Source organism: Oncorhynchus masou, chromosome 10 (assembly GCF_036934945.1).
Source record: "Oncorhynchus masou masou isolate Uvic2021 chromosome 10, UVic_Omas_1.1, whole genome shotgun sequence".
Taxonomy (NCBI): domain Eukaryota; kingdom Metazoa; phylum Chordata; class Actinopteri; order Salmoniformes; family Salmonidae; genus Oncorhynchus; species Oncorhynchus masou.
In genome coordinates, this window is record NC_088221.1 from 40439248 (window position 1) to 40457950 (window position 18703).

General features: G+C 48.0%; 2 protein-coding genes and 2 pseudogenes across 2 annotated transcripts; all 4 read right to left on the reverse strand.

Annotated features, from left to right (window-relative positions):
- Nucleotides 1-789: 789 nt before the first annotated feature.
- Nucleotides 790-4032, reverse strand: LOC135546859 (serine-rich adhesin for platelets-like; annotated as a pseudogene).
- Nucleotides 4033-6238: 2206 nt separating this feature from the next.
- LOC135546860 (serine-rich adhesin for platelets-like) lies at nt 6239-9545 on the reverse strand (the record flags this gene model as incomplete). Its single annotated transcript, XM_064975431.1, is given in 3 exon segments — nt 6239-6888; nt 6891-8502; nt 8505-9545. Coding segments are annotated over 3 exon segments (3303 nt in total), but the record flags the coding sequence as incomplete, so codon positions are not given.
- A 1152-nt stretch (nt 9546-10697) lies between these two features.
- LOC135546861 (uncharacterized protein DDB_G0271670-like) lies at nt 10698-11594 on the reverse strand (annotated as a pseudogene).
- Nucleotides 11595-14180: 2586 nt separating this feature from the next.
- LOC135546862 (serine-rich adhesin for platelets-like) lies at nt 14181-18443 on the reverse strand (the record flags this gene model as incomplete). The annotated part of the gene is made up of 2 exons (XM_064975432.1): nt 18410-18443; nt 14181-16261 (listed from the first exon to the last, which is right to left on the reverse strand). Coding segments are annotated over exons 1-2 (2115 nt in total), but the record flags the coding sequence as incomplete, so codon positions are not given.
- Between the last annotated feature and the right edge of the window lie 260 nt (nt 18444-18703).

Here is an 18703-nt window from a genome sequence, read left to right on the forward strand (position 1 = left end):
TTGTTAAAATCCCCAACAACGATGAATGCAGCCTCCGGATAAATGGTTTCCAGTTTGCAAAGAGTTAAATAAAGTTCGTTCAGAGCCATCGATGTGTCTGCTTGGGGGGGGGGGGGGGGGGTATATACGGCTGTGATTATAATCGAAGAGAATTCTCTTGGTAGATAATGCGGTCTACATTTGATTGTGAGGAATTCTAAATCAGGTGAACAGAAGGATTTGAGTTCCTGTATGTTTCTTTCATCGCACCATGCCTCGTTAGCCATAAGGCATACACCCCTACCCCTCTTCTTACCAGAAAGGTGTTTGCTTCTGTCGGCGCGATGTGTGGAGAAACCCGCTGGCTGCACCGCATCTGAGAGCGTCTCTCCAGTGAGCCATGTTTCCGTGAAGCACAGAACGTTACAGTCTCTGATGTCCCTCTGGAATGCTACCCTTGCTCGGATTTCATCAACCTTGTTGTCAAGAGACTGGACATTGGCAAGAAGAATGCTAGGAAGTGGGGCACAATGTGCCCATCTCCGTAGTCTGACCAGAAGACCGCCACGTTTCCCTCTTTTTCGGAGTCGTTTTTTTGGGTCGCTGCATGCGATCCATTCCGTTGTCTTGTTTGTAAGGCAGAACACAGGTTCCGCGTCGCGAAAAACATATTCTTGGTCGTACTGATGGTGAGTTGACGCTGATCTTATATACAGTAGTTCTTCTCGGCTGTATGTAATGAAACCTAAGATGACCTGGGGTACTAATGTAAGAAATAACACGTAAAAAAACAAAAAACTGCATAGTTTCCTAGGAACGCGAAGCGAGGCGGCCATCTCTGTCGGCGCCGGAAGTGTATGAGAGTGTGCCTGTGGTTGTGGTTGTGGATGAAGATGTGGATGAGGATGTGGATGAGGATGTGGTTGTGGATGTGGATGTGCCTGTGGTTTTGGATGAGGATGTGGTTGTGGATGAGGATGTGGTTGTGGTTGTGAATGAGGATGTGGATGAGGTTGTGGATGAGGATGAGGATGTGGATGAGGATGTGGATGTGGATGAGGATGTGGTTGTGGATGAGGATGAGGATGTGGATGAGGATGTGGATGTGGATGAGGATGTGAATGTGGATGTGGTTGTGGATGAGGATGAGGATGTGGTTGTGGATGAGGATGTGGATGTGGATATGGATGAGGATGTGGATGTGGTTGTGGATGAAAATGAGGATGTGGTTGTGGATGTGGATGAGGATGTGGATGTGCCTGTGGATGTGGATGAGGATGTGGATGTGCCTGTGGTTGTGGATGAGGATGTGGTTGCGGTTGTGGATGAGGATGTGGTTGTGGATGAGGATGTGAATGAGGATGTGGATGTGGATGAGGATGTGGATGAGGATGTGGTTGTGGATGTGGATGAGGATGTGGATGTGGTTGTGGTTGTGGATGAGGATGTGGTTGTGGATAAGGATGTGGATGTGGATGAGGATGTGGTTGTGGTTGTGGATGATGATGAGGATGTGGTTGTGGATGTGGATGAGGATGTGGATGAGGATGTGGTTGAGGATGATGATGTGGATGAGGATGTGGTTGTGGATGAGGATGAGGATGTGGATGAGGATGAAGATGTGGTTGTGGATGTGGATAAGGATGTGGTTGTGGTTGTGGATGTGGATGAGGATGTGCCTGTGGTTGTGCCTGTGGATGTGGATGTGGATGAGGATGTGGTTGTGGATGAGGGTGAGGATGTGGATGTGGATGAGGATGTGGTTGTGGATGAGGATGAGGATGTGGTTGTGGTTGTGGATGAGGATGTGGTTGTGGATAGGATGTGGATGTGGATGAGGATGTGGTTGTGGTTGTGGATGAGGATGTGGATGTGGATAAGGATGAGGAGGAGGATGTGGTTGTGGTTGTGGATGAGGATGTGGTTGTGGATGATGAGGATGTGGTTGTGGTTGTGATTGTGGATGAGGATGTGGTTGTGGATGATGAGGATATGCTTGTGGATGTGGATGTGGATGAGGATGTGGATGAGGATGTGGTTGAGGATGATGATGTGGATATGGATGAGGATGTGGTTGTGGTTGTGGATGTGGATGTGGTTTTGGATGAGGATGAGGATGAGGATGAGGATGTGGTTGTGGATGAGGATGAGGATGTGGTTGTGGATGAGGATGAGGATGTGCCTGTGGTTATGGTTGTGGTTGTGGACGAGGATGTGATTGTGGATGAGGGTGAGGATGTGGATGAGGATGTGGATGAGGATGTGGATGTGGATAAGGATGCAGTTGTGGATAAGGATGTGGTTGTGGTTGTGGATGAGGATGTGGTTGTGAATGTGGATGAGGATGTGGATGTGGATGAGGATGAGGATGTGGATGAGGATCTGCCTGTGGATGTGGTTGTGGATGAGGATGTGGATGTGGTTATGGATAAGGATGAGGATGTGGATGAGTATGTGGTTGTGGATGTGGATGAGGATGAGGATGTGGTTGTGGATGAGGATGTGGTTGTGGATGAGGATGTGGTTGTGGATGAGGATGTGGTTGTGGATAAGGATGTGGATGGGGATGTGGATGAGGATGTGGTTGTGGATGATGATGAGGATGTGGTTGTGGATGTTGATGTGGATGAGGATGTGAATGAGGATGTGGTTGAGGATCTGCCTGTGGTTGTGGTTGTGGATGAGGATGTGGATGTGGTTGTGGATGAGGATGTGGATGTGGTTATGGATAAGGATGAGGATGTGGATGAGTATGTGGTTGTGGATGTCGATGAGGATGAGGATGTGGTTGTGGATGAGGATGTGGTTGTGGTTGTGGATGAGGATGTGGTTGTGGATGAGGATGTGTATGAGGATGTGGTTGTGGATAAGGATGTGGATGAGGATGTGGTTGTGGTTGTGGATGTGGATGCGGATGTGGATGTGGATGAGGATGTGGATGAGGATGTGCTGTGGTTGTGGATGAGGATGTGGATATGGTTGTGGATGAGGATGTGGATGTGGTTATGGATAAGGATGCGGATGTGGATGTGTATGTGGTTGTGGATGATGATGTGGATATGGATGAGGATGTGGTTGTGGTTGTGGATGTGGATGTGGATGTGGATGTGGATGAGGATTTGGATGTGGATGAGGGTGAGGATGTGGTTGTGGATGTGGATGAGGATGTGGTTGTGGATAAGGATGTGGATGTGGATGAGGATGTGGATGTGGATGAAGTCTTGGATGAGGATGTGGATGTGGATGAGGTTGAGGATGTTGTTGTGGATGTGGATAAGGATGTGGTTGTGGATAAGGATGTGGATGAGGATGTGCCTGTGGTTGTGCCTGTGGATGTGGATGTGGATGAGGATGTGGTTGTGGATGAGGGTGAGGATGTGGATGTGGATGAGGATGTGGTTGTGGATGAGGATGTGGTTGTGGTTGTGGATGAGGATGTGGTTGTGGATAGGATGTGGATGTGGATGAGGATGTGGTTGTGGATGTGGATGAGGATGTGGATGTGGATGAGGATGTGGTTATGGATGAGGATGAGGATGTGGTTGTGGGTGTGGATGAGGATGTGGTTTTGGATGAGGATGAGGATGTGGTTGTGGATGAGGATGAGAATGTGGTTGTGGATGAGGATGAGGATATGCCTGTGGTTATGGTTGTGGTTGTGGACGAGGATGTGGTTGTGGAGGAGGGTGAGGATGTGGATGAGGATGTGGATGTGGATGAGGATGTGGTTGTGGATGAGGATGTGGTTCTGGATGAGGATATGGATGAGGATGTGGATGTGGTTGTGGATAAGGATGCAGTTGTGGATAAGGATGTGATTGTGGTTGTGGTTGAGGATGAGGATGTGAATGTGGATGAGGATGTGGATGTGGATGAGGATGTGGATGAGGGTCTGCCTGTGGTTGTGGTTGTGGATGAGGATGTGGATGTGGTTGTGGATGTGGATGAGGATGAAGATGTGGTTGTGGATGAGGATGAGGATGAGGATGTGGTTGTGGATGTGGTTGTGGATGTGGATGAGGATGTGGATGAGGATGTGGTTGAGGATGATGATGTGGATATGGATGAGGATGTGGTTGTGGTTGTGGATGTGGATGTGGATGAGGATGTGGATGTGGATGAGGGTGAGGATGTGGTTGTGGATGAGGATGAGTATGTGGTTGTGGATGAGGATGTGGTTGTGGATGATGATGAGGATGTGGTTGTGGATGTGAATGTGGATGAGGATGGATGAGGATGTGGTTGAGGATGATGTGGATATGGAAGAGGATGTGGATGTGGATGAGGATGTGGTTGTGGATGTGCCTGTGGTTGTGGATGAGGATGAGGATGTGCCTGTGGTTATGGTTGTGGTTGTGGACGAGGATGTGGTTGTGGATGAGGGTGAGGATGTGGATGAGGATGTGGTTGTGGATGAGGATGTGGTTGTGGATGAGGATGTGGATGAGGATGTGGATGTGGTTGTGCATAAGGATGCAGTTGTGGATGAGGATGTGGTTGTGGTTGTGGATGTGGATGCGGATGTGGATGTGGATGAGGATGTGGATGAGGATGAAGTCTTGGATGAGGATGTGGATGTGGATGAGGATGAGGATGTAGTTGTGAATGTGGATGTGGATGAGGATGTGGATGTGCCTGTGGTTGTGGTTGTGGATGTGGATGTGGTTGTGGATAAGGATGCGGATGTGGATGAGGATGTGGTTGTGGATGTGGAAGAGGATGTGGTTGTGGTTGTGGATGAGGATGTGGATATGGTTGTGGATGCGGATGTGGATGTGGTTATGGATAAGGATGCGGATGTGGATGAGTATGTGGTTGTGGATGATGATGTGGATATGGATGAGGATGTGGTTGTGGTTGTGGATGTGGTTGAGGATGTGGATGTGGATGAGGGTGAGGATGTGGTTGTGGATGTGGATGTGGATGAGGATGTGGTTGTGGATAAGGGTGTGGATGTGGATGAGGATTTGGATGAGGATGTGGATGTGGATGAAGTTGTGGATGAGGATGTGGATGTGGATGAGGATTTGGATGAGGATGTGGTTGTGGATAAGGATGTGGATGTGGATGAGGATGTGGATGTGGATGTGGATGAAGTCTTGGATGAGGATGTGGATGTGGATGAGGATGAGGATGTAGTTGTGAATGTGGATGTGGATGAGGATGTGGATGTGCCTGTGGTTGTTGTTGTGGATGTGGATGTGGTTGTGGATAAGGATGCGGATGTGGATGAGGATGTGGATGTGCCTGTGGATGTGGATGAGGATGTGGTTGCGGTTGTGGATGAGGATGTGGTTGTGGATGAGGATGTGAATGAGGATGTGGATGTGGATGAGGATGTGGATGAGGATGTGGTTGTGGATGTGGATGAGGATGTGGATGTGGTTGTGGTTGTGGATGAGGATGTGGTTGTGGATAAGGATGTGGATGTGGATGAGGATGTGGTTGTGGTTGTGGATGATGATGAGGATGTGGTTGTGGATGTGGATGAGGATGTGGATGAGGATGTGGTTGAGGATGATGATGTGGATGAGGATGTGGTTGTGGATGAGGATGAGGATGTGGATGAGGATGAAGATGTGGTTGTGGATGTGGATAAGGATGTGGTTGTGGTTGTGGATGTGGATGAGGATGTGCCTGTGGTTGTGCCTGTGGATGTGGATGTGGATGAGGATGTGGTTGTGGATGAGGGTGAGGATGTGGATGTGGATGAGGATGTGGTTGTGGATGAGGATGAGGATGTGGTTGTGGTTGTGGATGAGGATGTGGTTGTGGATAAGGATGTGGATGTGGATGAGGATGTGGTTGTGGTTGTGGATGAGGATGTGGATGTGGATAAGGATGAGGAGGAGGATGTGGTTGTGGTTGTGGATGAGGATGTGGTTGTGGATGATGAGGATGTGGTTGTGGTTGTGATTGTGGATGAGGATGTGGTTGTGGATGATGAGGATATGCTTGTGGATGTGGATGTGGATGAGGATGTGGATGAGGATGTGGTTGAGGATGATGATGTGGATATGGATGAGGATGTGGTTGTGGTTGTGGATGTGGATGTGGTTTTGGATGAGGATGAGGATGAGGATGAGGATGTGGTTGTGGATGAGGATGAGGATGTGGTTGTGGATGAGGATGAGGATGTGCCTGTGGTTATGGTTGTGGTTGTGGACGAGGATGTGATTGTGGATGAGGGTGAGGATGTGGATGAGGATGTGGATGAGGATGTGGATGTGGATAAGGATGCAGTTGTGGATAAGGATGTGGTTGTGGTTGTGGATGAGGATGTGGTTGTGAATGTGGATGAGGATGTGGATGTGGATGAGGATGAGGATGTGGATGAGGATCTGCCTGTGGATGTGGTTGTGGATGAGGATGTGGATGTGGTTATGGATAAGGATGAGGATGTGGATGAGTATGTGGTTGTGGATGTGGATGAGGATGAGGATGTGGTTGTGGATGAGGATGTGGTTGTGGATGAGGATGTGGTTGTGGATGAGGATGTGGTTGTGGATAAGGATGTGGATGGGGATGTGGATGAGGATGTGGTTGTGGATGATGATGAGGATGTGGTTGTGGATGTTGATGTGGATGAGGATGTGAATGAGGATGTGGTTGAGGATCTGCCTGTGGTTGTGGTTGTGGATGAGGATGTGGATGTGGTTGTGGATGAGGATGTGGATGTGGTTATGGATAAGGATGAGGATGTGGATGAGTATGTGGTTGTGGATGTCGATGAGGATGAGGATGTGGTTGTGGATGAGGATGTGGTTGTGGTTGTGGATGAGGATGTGGTTGTGGATGAGGATGTGTATGAGGATGTGGTTGTGGATAAGGATGTGGATGAGGATGTGGTTGTGGTTGTGGATGTGGATGCGGATGTGGATGTGGATGAGGATGTGGATGAGGATGTGCTGTGGTTGTGGATGAGGATGTGGATATGGTTGTGGATGAGGATGTGGATGTGGTTATGGATAAGGATGCGGATGTGGATGTGTATGTGGTTGTGGATGATGATGTGGATATGGATGAGGATGTGGTTGTGGTTGTGGATGTGGATGTGGATGTGGATGTGGATGTGGATGAGGATGTGGATGTGGATGAGGGTGAGGATGTGGTTGTGGATGTGGATGAGGATGTGGTTGTGGATAAGGATGTGGATGTGGATGAGGATGTGGATGTGGATGAAGTCTTGGATGAGGATGTGGATGTGGATGAGGTTGAGGATGTTGTTGTGGATGTGGATAAGGATGTGGTTGTGGATAAGGATGTGGATGAGGATGTGCCTGTGGTTGTGCCTGTGGATGTGGATGTGGATGAGGATGTGGTTGTGGATGAGGGTGAGGATGTGGATGTGGATGAGGATGTGGTTGTGGATGAGGATGTGGTTGTGGTTGTGGATGAGGATGTGGTTGTGGATAAGGATGTGGATGTGGATGAGGATGTGGTTGTGGATGTGGATGAGGATGTGGATGTGGATGAGGATGTGGTTATGGATGAGGATGAGGATGTGGTTGTGGTTGTGGATGAGGATGTGGTTTTGGATGAGGATGAGGATGTGGTTGTGGATGAGGATGAGAATGTGGTTGTGGATGAGGATGAGGATATGCCTGTGGTTATGGTTGTGGTTGTGGACGAGGATGTGGTTGTGGAGGAGGGTGAGGATGTGGATGAGGATGTGGATGTGGATGAGGATGTGGTTGTGGATGAGGATGTGGTTGTGGATGAGGATATGGATGAGGATGTGGATGTGGTTGTGGATAAGGATGCAGTTGTGGATAAGGATGTGATTGTGGTTGTGGTTGAGGATGAGGATGTGAATGTGGATGAGGATGTGGATGTGGATGAGGATGTGGATGAGGGTCTGCCTGTGGTTGTGGTTGTGGATGAGGATGTGGATGTGGTTGTGGATGTGGATGAGGATGAAGATGTGGTTGTGGATGAGGATGAGGATGAGGATGTGGTTGTGGATGTGGTTGTGGATGTGGATGAGGATGTGGATGAGGATGTGGTTGAGGATGATGATGTGGATATGGATGAGGATGTGGTTGTGGTTGTGGATGTGGATGTGGATGAGGATGTGGATGTGGATGAGGGTGAGGATGTGGTTGTGGATGAGGATGAGTATGTGGTTGTGGATGAGGATGTGGTTGTGGATGATGATGAGGATGTGGTTGTGGATGTGAATGTGGATGAGGATGTGGATGAGGATGTGGTTGAGGATGATGTGGATATGGAAGAGGATGTGGATGTGGATGAGGATGTGGTTGTGGATGTGCCTGTGGTTGTGGATGAGGATGAGGATGTGCCTGTGGTTATGGTTGTGGTTGTGGACGAGGATGTGGTTGTGGATGAGGGTGAGGATGTGGATGAGGATGTGGTTGTGGATGAGGATGTGGTTGTGGATGAGGATGTGGATGAGGATGTGGATGTGGTTGTGCATAAGGATGCAGTTGTGGATGAGGATGTGGTTGTGGTTGTGGATGTGGATGCGGATGTGGATGTGGATGAGGATGTGGATGAGGATGAAGTCTTGATGAGGATGTGGATGTGGATGAGGATGAGGATGTAGTTGTGAATGTGGATGTGGATGAGGATGTGGATGTGCCTGTGGTTGTGGTTGTGGATGTGGATGTGGTTGTGGATAAGGATGCGGATGTGGATGAGGATGTGGTTGTGGATGTGGAAGAGGATGTGGTTGTGGTTGTGGATGAGGATGTGGATATGGTTGTGGATGCGGATGTGGATGTGGTTATGGATAAGGATGCGGATGTGGATGAGTATGTGGTTGTGGATGATGATGTGGATATGGATGAGGATGTGGTTGTGGTTGTGGATGTGGTTGAGGATGTGGATGTGGATGAGGGTGAGGATGTGGTTGTGGATGTGGATGTGGATGAGGATGTGGTTGTGGATAAGGGTGTGGATGTGGATGAGGATTTGGATGAGGATGTGGATGTGGATGAAGTTGTGGATGAGGATGTGGATGTGGATGAGGATTTGGATGAGGATGTGGTTGTGGATAAGGATGTGGATGTGGATGAGGATGTGGATGTGGATGAAGTCTTGGATGAGGATGTGGATGTGGATGAGGATGAGGATGTAGTTGTGAATGTGGATGTGGATGAGGATGTGGATGTGCCTGTGGTTGTTGTTGTGGATGTGGATGTGGTTGTGGATAAGGATGCGGATGTGGATGAGGATGTGGTTGTGGATGTGGAAGAGGATGTGGATGTGGATGAGGATAAGGATGTGGATGTGGATGTGTATGAGGATAAGGATGTGGATGAGGATGTGGATGTGGATGTGGTTGTGGTTGTGGATGAGGATGTGGATGTGGATATGGATGAGGATTTGGATGTGGTTGTGGATGAAAATGAGGATGTGGTTGTGGATGTGGATGAGGATTTGGATGTGCCTGTGGATGTGGATGAGGATGTGGATGTGCCTGTGGTTGTGGATGAGGATGTGTTTGCGGTTGTGGATGAGGATGTGGTTGTGGATGAGGATGTGGTTGTGGATAAGGATGTGGATGTGGATGAGGATGTGGTTGTGGTTGTGGATGTGGATGAGGATGTGGATGTGGATGAGGATGTGGTTATGGATGAGGATGAGGATGTGGTTGTGGTTGTGGATGAGGATGTGGTTTTGGATGAGGATGAGGATGTGGTTGTGGATGAGGATGAGGATGTGGTTGTGGATGAGGGTGAGGATGTGGATGAGGATGTGGATGTGGATGTGGATGAGGATGTGGTTGGGGACGACGATGTGGTTGTGGATGAGGATGTGGATGAGGATGTGGATGTGGTTGTGGATAAGGATGCAGTTGTGGATAAGGATGTGGTTGTGGTTGTGGATGAGGATGAGGATGTGCCTGTGGTTATGGTTGTGGTTGTGGACGAGGATGTGGTTGTGGATGAGGGTGAGGATGTGGATGAGGATGTGGATGTGGATGTGGATGAGGATGTGGTTGGGGACGACGATGTGGTTGTGGATGAGGATGTGGATGAGGATGTGGATGAGGATGTGGATGTGGTTGTGGATAAGGATGCAGTTGTGGATAAGGATGTGGTTGTGGTTGTGGATGAGGATGAGGATGTGAATGTGGATGAGGATGTGGATGTGGATGAGGATGAGGATCTGCCTGTGGTTGTGGTTGTGGATGAGGATGTGGATGTGGTTGTAGATGAGGATGTGGATGTGGATGAGTATGTGGTTGTGGATGTGGATGATGATGAAGTCTTGGATGAGGATGTGGATGTGGATGAGGATGAGGATGTAGTTGTGAATGTGGATGTGGATGAGGATGTGGATGTGCCTGTGGTTGTTGTTGTGGATGTGGATGTGGTTGTGGATAAGGATGCGGATGTGGATGTGGTTGTGGATGTGGTTGTGGATAAGGATGCGGATGTGGATGTGGTTGTGGATGTGGATGTGGATGAGGATAAGGATGTGGATGTGGATGTGTATGAGGATAAGGATGTGGATGAGGATGTGGATGTGGATGTGGTTTTGGTTGTGGATGAGGATGTGGATGTGGATATGGATGAGGATTTGGATGTGGTTGTGGATGAAAATGAGGATGTGGTTGTGGATGTGGATGAGGATGTGGATGTGCCTGTGGATGTGGATGAGGATGTGGATGTGCCTGTGGTTGTGGATGAGGATGTGTTTGCGGTTGTGGATGAGGATGTGGTTGTGGATGAGGATGAGGATGTGGTTGTGGATAAGGATGTGGATGTGGATGAGGATGTGGTTGTGGTTGTGGATGTGGATGAGGATGTGGATGTGGATGAGGATGTGGTTATGGATGAGGATGAGGATGTGGTTGTGGTTGTGGATGAGGATGTGGTTTTGGATGAGGATGAGGATGAGGATGTGGTTGTGGATGAGGATGAGGATGTGGTTGTGGATGAGGATGAGGATGTGCCTGTGGTTATGGTTGTGGTTGTGGACGAGGATGTGGTTGTGGATGAGGGTGAGGATGTGGATGAGGATGTGGATGTGGATGTGGATGAGGATGTGGTTGGGGACGACGATGTGGTTGTGGATGAGGATGTGGATGAGGATGTGGATGTGGTTGTGGATAAGGATGCAGTTGTGGATAAGGATGTGGTTGTGGATGTGCATGTGGATGAGGATGTGGTTGGGGAGGATGTGGTTGTGGATGAGGATGTGGATGAGGATGTGGATGTGGTTGTGGATAAGGATGCAGTTGTGGATAAGGATGTGGTTGTGGTTGTGGATGAGGATGAGGATGTGAATGTGGATGAGGATGTGGATGTGGATGAGGATGAGGATGAGGATCTGCCTGTGGTTGTGGATGAGGATGTGGATGTGGATGTGGATGAGGATGTGGATGTGGATGATTATGTGGTTGTGGATGTGGATGATGATGAAGTCTTGGATGAGGATGTGAATGTGGATGAGGATGAGGATGTAGTTGTGAATGTGGATGTGGATGAGGATGTGGATGTGCCTGTGGTTGTTGTTGTGGATGTGGATGTGGTTGTGGATAAGGATGCGGATGTGGATGAGGATAAGGATGTGGATGTGGATGTGTATGAGGATGAGGATGTGGATGTGGATGAGGATAAGGATGTGGATGTGGATGTGTATGAGGATAAGGATGTGGATGAGGATGTGGATGTGGATGTGGTTGTGGTTGTGGATGAGGATGTGGATGTGGATATGGATGAGGATTTGGATGTGGTTGTGGATGAAAATGAGGATGTGGTTGTGGATGTGGATGAGGATGTGGATGTGCCTGTGGATGTGGATGAGGATGTGGATGTGCCTGTGGTTGTGGATGAGGATGTGTTTGCGGTTGTGGATGAGGATGTGGTTGTGGATGAGGATGTGGTTGTGGATAAGGATGTGGATGTGGATGAGGATGTGGTTGTGGTTGTGGATGTGGATGAGGATGTGGATGTGGATGAGGATGTGGTTATGGATGAGGATGAGGATGTGGTTGTGGTTGTGGATGAGGATGTGGTTTTGGATGAGGATGAGGATGTGGTTGTGGATGAGGATGAGGATGTGGTTGTGGATGAGGGTGAGGATGTGGATGAGGATGTGGATGTGGATGTGGATGAGGATGTGGTTGGGGACGACGATGTGGTTGTGGATGAGGATGTGGATGAGGATGTGGATGTGGTTGTGGATAAGGATGCAGTTGTGGATAAGGATGTGGTTGTGGTTGTGGATGAGGATGAGGATGTGCCTGTGGTTATGGTTGTGGTTGATGTGGTTGTGGATAAGGATGCAGTTGTGGATAAGGATGTGGTTGTGGTTGTGGATGAGGATGAGGATGTGAATGTGGATGAGGATGTGGATGTGGATGAGGATGAGGATGAGGATCTGCCTGTGGTTGTGGTTGTGGATGAGGATGTGGATGTGGTTGTAGATGAGGATGTGGATGTGGATGAGTATGTGGTTGTGGATGTGGATGATGATGAAGTCTTGGATGAGGATGTGGATGTGGATGAGGATGAGGATGTAGTTGTGAATGTGGATGTGGATGTGGATGAGGATGTGGATGTGCCTGTGGTTGTTGTTGTGGATGTGGATGTGGTTGTGGATAAGGATGCGGATGTGGATGTGGTTGTGGATGTGGTTGTGGATAAGGATGCGGATGTGGATGTGGTTGTGGATGTGGAAGAGGATGTGGATGTGGATGAGGATAAGGATGTGGATGTGGATGTGTATGAGGATAAGGATGTGGATGAGGATGTGGATGTGGTTTTGGTTGTGGATGAGGATGTGGATGTGGATATGGATGAGGATTTGGATGTGGTTGTGGATGAAAATGAGGATGTGGTTGTGGATGTGGATGAGGATGTGGATGTGCCTGTGGATGTGGATGAGGATGTGGATGTGCCTGTGGTTGTGGATGAGGATGTGTTTGTGGTTGTGGATGAGGATGTGGTTGTGGATGAGGATGAGGATGTGGTTGTGGATAAGGATGTGGATGTGGATGAGGATGTGGTTGTGGTTGTGGATGTGGATGAGGATGTGGATGTGGATGAGGATGTGGTTATGGATGAGGATGAGGATGTGGTTGTGGTTGTGGATGAGGATGTGGTTTTGGATGAGGATGAGGATGAGGATGAGGATGTGGTTGTGGATGAGGATGAGGATGTGGTTGTGGATGAGGATGAGGATGTGCCTGTGGTTATGGTTGTGGTTGTGGACGAGGATGTGGTTGTGGATGAGGGTGAGGATGTGGATGAGGATGTGGATGTGGATGTGGATGAGGATGTGGTTGGGGACGACGATGTGGTTGTGGATGAGGATGTGGATGAGGATGTGGATGTGGTTGTGGATAAGGATGCAGTTGTGGATAAGGATGTGGTTGTGGATGTGCATGTGGATGAGGATGTGGTTGGGGACGACGATGTGGTTGTGGATGAGGATGTGGATGAGGATGTGGATGTGGTTGTGGATAAGGATGCAGTTGTGGATAAGGATGTGGTTGTGGTTGTGGATGAGGATGAGGATGTGAATGTGGATGAGGATGTGGATGTGGATGAGGATGAGGATGAGGATCTGCCTGTGGTTGTGGATGAGGATGTGGATGTGGTTGTGGATGAGGATGTGGATGTGGATGATTATGTGGTTGTGGATGTGGATGATGATGAAGTCTTGGATGAGGATGTGAATGTGGATGAGGATGAGGATGTAGTTGTGAATGTGGATGTGGATGAGGATGTGGATGTGCCTGTGGTTGTTGTTGTGGATGTGGATGTGGTTGTGGATAAGGATGCGGATGTGGATGAGGATGTGGTTGTGGATGTGGAAGAGGATGTGGATGTGGATGAGGATAAGGATGTGGATGTGGATGTGTATGAGGATGAGGATGTGGATGTGGATGTGGTTTTGGTTGTGGATGAGGATGTGGATGTGGATATGGATGAGGATTTGGATGTGGTTGTGGATGAAAATGAGGATGTGGTTGTGGATGTGGATGAGGATGTGGATGTGCCTGTGGATGTGGATGAGGATGTGGATGTGCCTGTGGTTGTGGATGAGGATGTGTTTGCGGTTGTGGATGAGGATGTGGTTGTGGATGAGGATGAGGATGTGGTTGTGGATAAGGATGTGGATGTGGATGAGGATGTGGTTGTGGTTGTGGATGAGGATGAGGATGTGGATGTGGATGTGGATGAGGATGTGGTTATGGATGAGGATGAGGATGTGGTTGTGGTTGTGGATGAGGATGTGGTTTTGGATGAGGATGAGGATGAGGATGTGGTTGTGGATGAGGATGAGGATGTGGTTGTGGATGAGGATGAGGATGTGCCTGTGGTTATGGTTGTGGTTATGGACGAGGATGTGGTTGTGGATGAGGGTGAGGATGTGGATGAGGATGTGGATGTGGATGAGGATGTGGTTGGGGACGACAATGTGGTTGTGGATGAGGATGTGGATGAGGATGTGGTTGTGGATAAGGATGCAGTTGTGGATAAGGATGTGGTTGTGGTTGTGGATGAGGATGAGGATGAGGATGTGAATGTGGATGAGGATGTGGATGTGGATGAGGATGAGGATGAGGATCTGCCTGTGGTTGTGGTTGTGGATGAGGATGTGGATGTGGTTGTGGATGAGGATGTGGATGTGGATGAGTATGTGGTTGTGGATGTGGATGATGATGAGGATGTGGTTGTGGATGAGGATGAGGATGTGGTTGTGGATGTGGTTGTGGATGTGGATGAGGATGTGGATGAGGATGTGGTTGAGGATGATGATGTGGATATGGATGAGGATGTGGTTGTGGATGTGGATGAGGATGTGGATGAGGGTGAGGATGTGGTTGTGGATGAGGATGTGGATGTGGATGAGGATGTGGTTGTGGATGAGGTTGAGTATGTGGTTGTGGATGAGGATGTGGTTGTGGATGATGATGAGGATGTGGTTGTGGATGTGGATGTGGATGAGGATGTGGATGAGGATGTGGTTGAGGATGATGATGTGGATATGGATGAGGATGTGGTTGTGGTTGTGGATGTGGATGAGGATGTGGTTGTGGATGTGCCTGTGGTTGTGGATGAGGATGAGGATGTGCCTGTGGTTATGGTTGTGGTTGTGGACGAGGATGTGGTTGTGGATGAGGGTGAGGATGTGGATGAGGATGTGGATGTGGATGAGGATGTGGTTGTGGATGAGGATGTGGATGTGGTTGTGCATAAGGATGCAGTTGTGGATGAGGATGTGGTTGTGGTTGTGGATGTGGATGCGGATGTGGATGTGGATGAGGATGTGGATGAGGATGTGCCTGTGGTTGTGGTTTTGGATGAGGATGTGGATGTGGTTATGGATAAGGATGCGGATGTGGATGAGTATGTGGTTGTGGATGATGATGTGGATATGGATGAGGATGTGGTTGTGGATGTGGATGTGGATGAGGGTGAGGATGTGGTTGTGGATGTGGATGAGGATGTGGTTGTGGATAAGGATGTGGATGTGGATGAGGATGTGGATGAGGATGTGGATGTGGATGAAGTTGTGGATGAGGATGTGGATGTGGATGAGGATGTGGATGAGGATGTGGTTGTGGATAAGGATGTGGATGTGGATGAGGATGTGAATGTGGATGAAGTCTTGGATGAGGATGTGGATGTGGATGAGGATGAGGATGTAGTTGTGAATGTGGATGTGGATGAGGATGTGGATGTGCCTGTGGTTGTGGTTGTGGATGTGGATGTGGTTGTGGATAAGGATGCGGATGTGGATGAGGATGTGGTTGTGGATGTGGAAGAGGATGTGGATGTGGATGTGGATGAGGATAAGGATGTGTATGTGTATGAGGATAAGGATGTGGATGAGGATGTGGATGTGGTTGTGGTTGTGGATGAGGATGTGGATGTGGATATGGATGAGGATTTGGATGTGGTTGTGGATGAAAATGTGGATGTGGTTGTGGATGTGGATGAGGATGTTGATGTGCCTGTGGATGTGGATGAGGATGTGGATGTGCCTGTGGTTGTGGATGAGGATGTGTTTGCGGTTGTGGATGAGGTTGTGGTTGTGGATGAGGATGTGAATGAGGATGTGGATGAGGATGATGATGTGGTTGTGGATGTGGATTTGGATGAGGATGTGGTTGTGGATGAGGATGTGCCTGTGGTTGTGGTTGTAGTTGTGGATGAGGATTTGGTTGTGGATAAGGATGTGGATGTGGATGTGGATGAGGATGTGGTTGTGGATGAGGATGTGGATGTGGATGACGATGTGGATGAGGATGTGGTTGTGGATGAGGATGAGGATGAGGATGTGGGGTGGCAGGTAGCTTAGCGGTTAAGAGTGTTGGGACGGTAACTGAAACATTGGGGTGGCAGGTAGCTTAGCGGTTAAGAGTGTTGGGACGGTAACTGAAACATTGGGGTGGCAGGTAGCTTAGCGGTTAAGAGTGTTGGGACGTTAACTGAAACATTGGGGTGGCAGGTAGCTTAGCGGTTAAGAGTGTTGGGACGGTAACTGAAACATTGGGGTGGCAGGTAGCTTAGCGGTTAAGAGTGTTGGGACGGTAACTGAAACATTGGGGTGGCAGGTAGCTTAGCGGTTAAGAGTGTTGGGACGGTAACTGAAACATCGCTGGTTCGAATCCCTGAACCAACGAGGTGAGAAATCTGTTGAGCACTTTAGGCACTTACCCTAGTTTCTCCTGTAAGTCTCTCTGGATAAGAGTTTCTATTAAATGACTGAACTGTAAAATGAGAGAACAGGGGAAGTGAAGTTTAGGATGTAGTTTCCCTTTTATTCATACCCAACTATTGATTGGCATGGGGAATGTGAGTCGAGAACAGCAGGCATCCTCCTCAGTAGAAGGTAATGGGATGTGGAGTGTTGTTGGAGCAAACAGTAATTCAAATTAAACATTTACAATAATTTCTTGTTGCCAGCCTTTAATACCTCTATTCCCTTTACTACCTCTATTCCCTTTAATACCTCTATTCCCGTTAATACCTCTATTCCATTTACTACCTCTATTCCCTTTACTACCTCTATTCCCTTTAATACCTCTATTCCCTTTACTATCTCTATTCCCTTTAATATCTCTATTCCCTTTAATATATATATTCCCTTTACTACCTCTATTCCCTTTACTACCTCTATTCCCTTCACTACCTCTATTCCATTTACGACCTCTATTCCCGTTAATACCTCTATTCCCTTTACTACCTCTATTCCCTTTCCTACCTCTATCCCCCTTTACTACCCTTTTCCCCTTTATTCTCCCTTTACTACCTCTATTCCCCTTTACTACCTTTATTCCCTTCAATACCTCTATTCCCCCTTTCCCAGAGATGAGATGGAATTTGTGCAGACCTCAAATCAAAATCAAATCAAATCAAATTTTATTTGTCACATACACATGGTTAGCAGATGTTAATGCAAGTGTAGCGAAATGCTTGTGACTCATATATTCTGTGGTATCTCATGGGGAATTCTCAGACTCCCAGCTCCCCTGTTTTTTGTTTTATTTCCATGATTTTGTGGATGTAGTCCTGTGGGAGGAGGGCCTGGAAATGTTAACACCTCCAGCAGCTGATGCAGATAACTCTGGAAGCTGTACACACACACACACACACACACACACACACACACACACACACACACACACACACACACACACACACACACACACACACACACACACACACACACACACACACACACACACACACACACACACACACACACACACACACACACACACACACACGCACCAAGTCAGTGTAATACATAAAGGCCTGAGAGTTATGAATTATCTCCTTCTACCATCTTGCTTAATTAAATTACCTGCTTTTTTAATCAGCCATTCGCTGCAGGGTTTAGGCATATTAAAACAATAACCGCATCTGTGTTGTAATTTCACTTTAATCAACACAGTAATTGTATTAATTATTGCGCTGTAAAAAAGTGCACGGCAAACACATTTCAGTAACAAATTTAGCAGTGGTCCTCATCCTACTGCCAACCAGTCTATTGTTGTGTACAATATAGCCAGACAGGCCAGTTTACCATCCTGCCTAGTGGACACTACAGGCCTGTAACTGGACAAGGAGGGATTGTGGGTCAGGGGTTACAGGAGAGAGTAGTTGGCATGCATCTCAAGAGTGATATCTGGGACTATTCAGTCAGTTACTTCATCACATTTCTGTTTATTCCTGGTGGGACAGGAATGATGAGTCAGTAGCTATGTGGTTTCAGTATTACAGTCACAACACAGCAGCTGTGTTTAGCAGCGCTAAATAAGATTAGGTCCTGCTTATTCCCTTCGCGTTTCTCTCCCTGGAGCTAGACAAGCTTGGATTAGTGTGCTTGGAAATGTCACACCCGATAAGTGTTAGCAATTCATTGTTTTGGTTTAGACTAAGCACCATGCCAAGCAGCTCTCGCTCTCCTAAATGTAGATTTAAAGTTCAATACTTACACAATGTCTTCATATGCTGATATTTCCCCTCCATAGGCGAAGGGAAGATGCATCGGAAAATGATATATTTTTAATGACTGGCTGTAAAATAATGTCAAGTAGGCCGTAAGCAGAAGCATCAGCCGACAGACCATGTGGTCACGGCACTAAACAGGAAGACGGCGACATAGCTAGAATGTCGGAGATGTGAAGATGGGGCCTAGGATGCGACCCAAATGGCCCCCTATTCCCTATATAGTGCACTACTTTTTACTAGGGCCCATGAGCTACTGAGCTAGAGCAAGAGCTACTGTT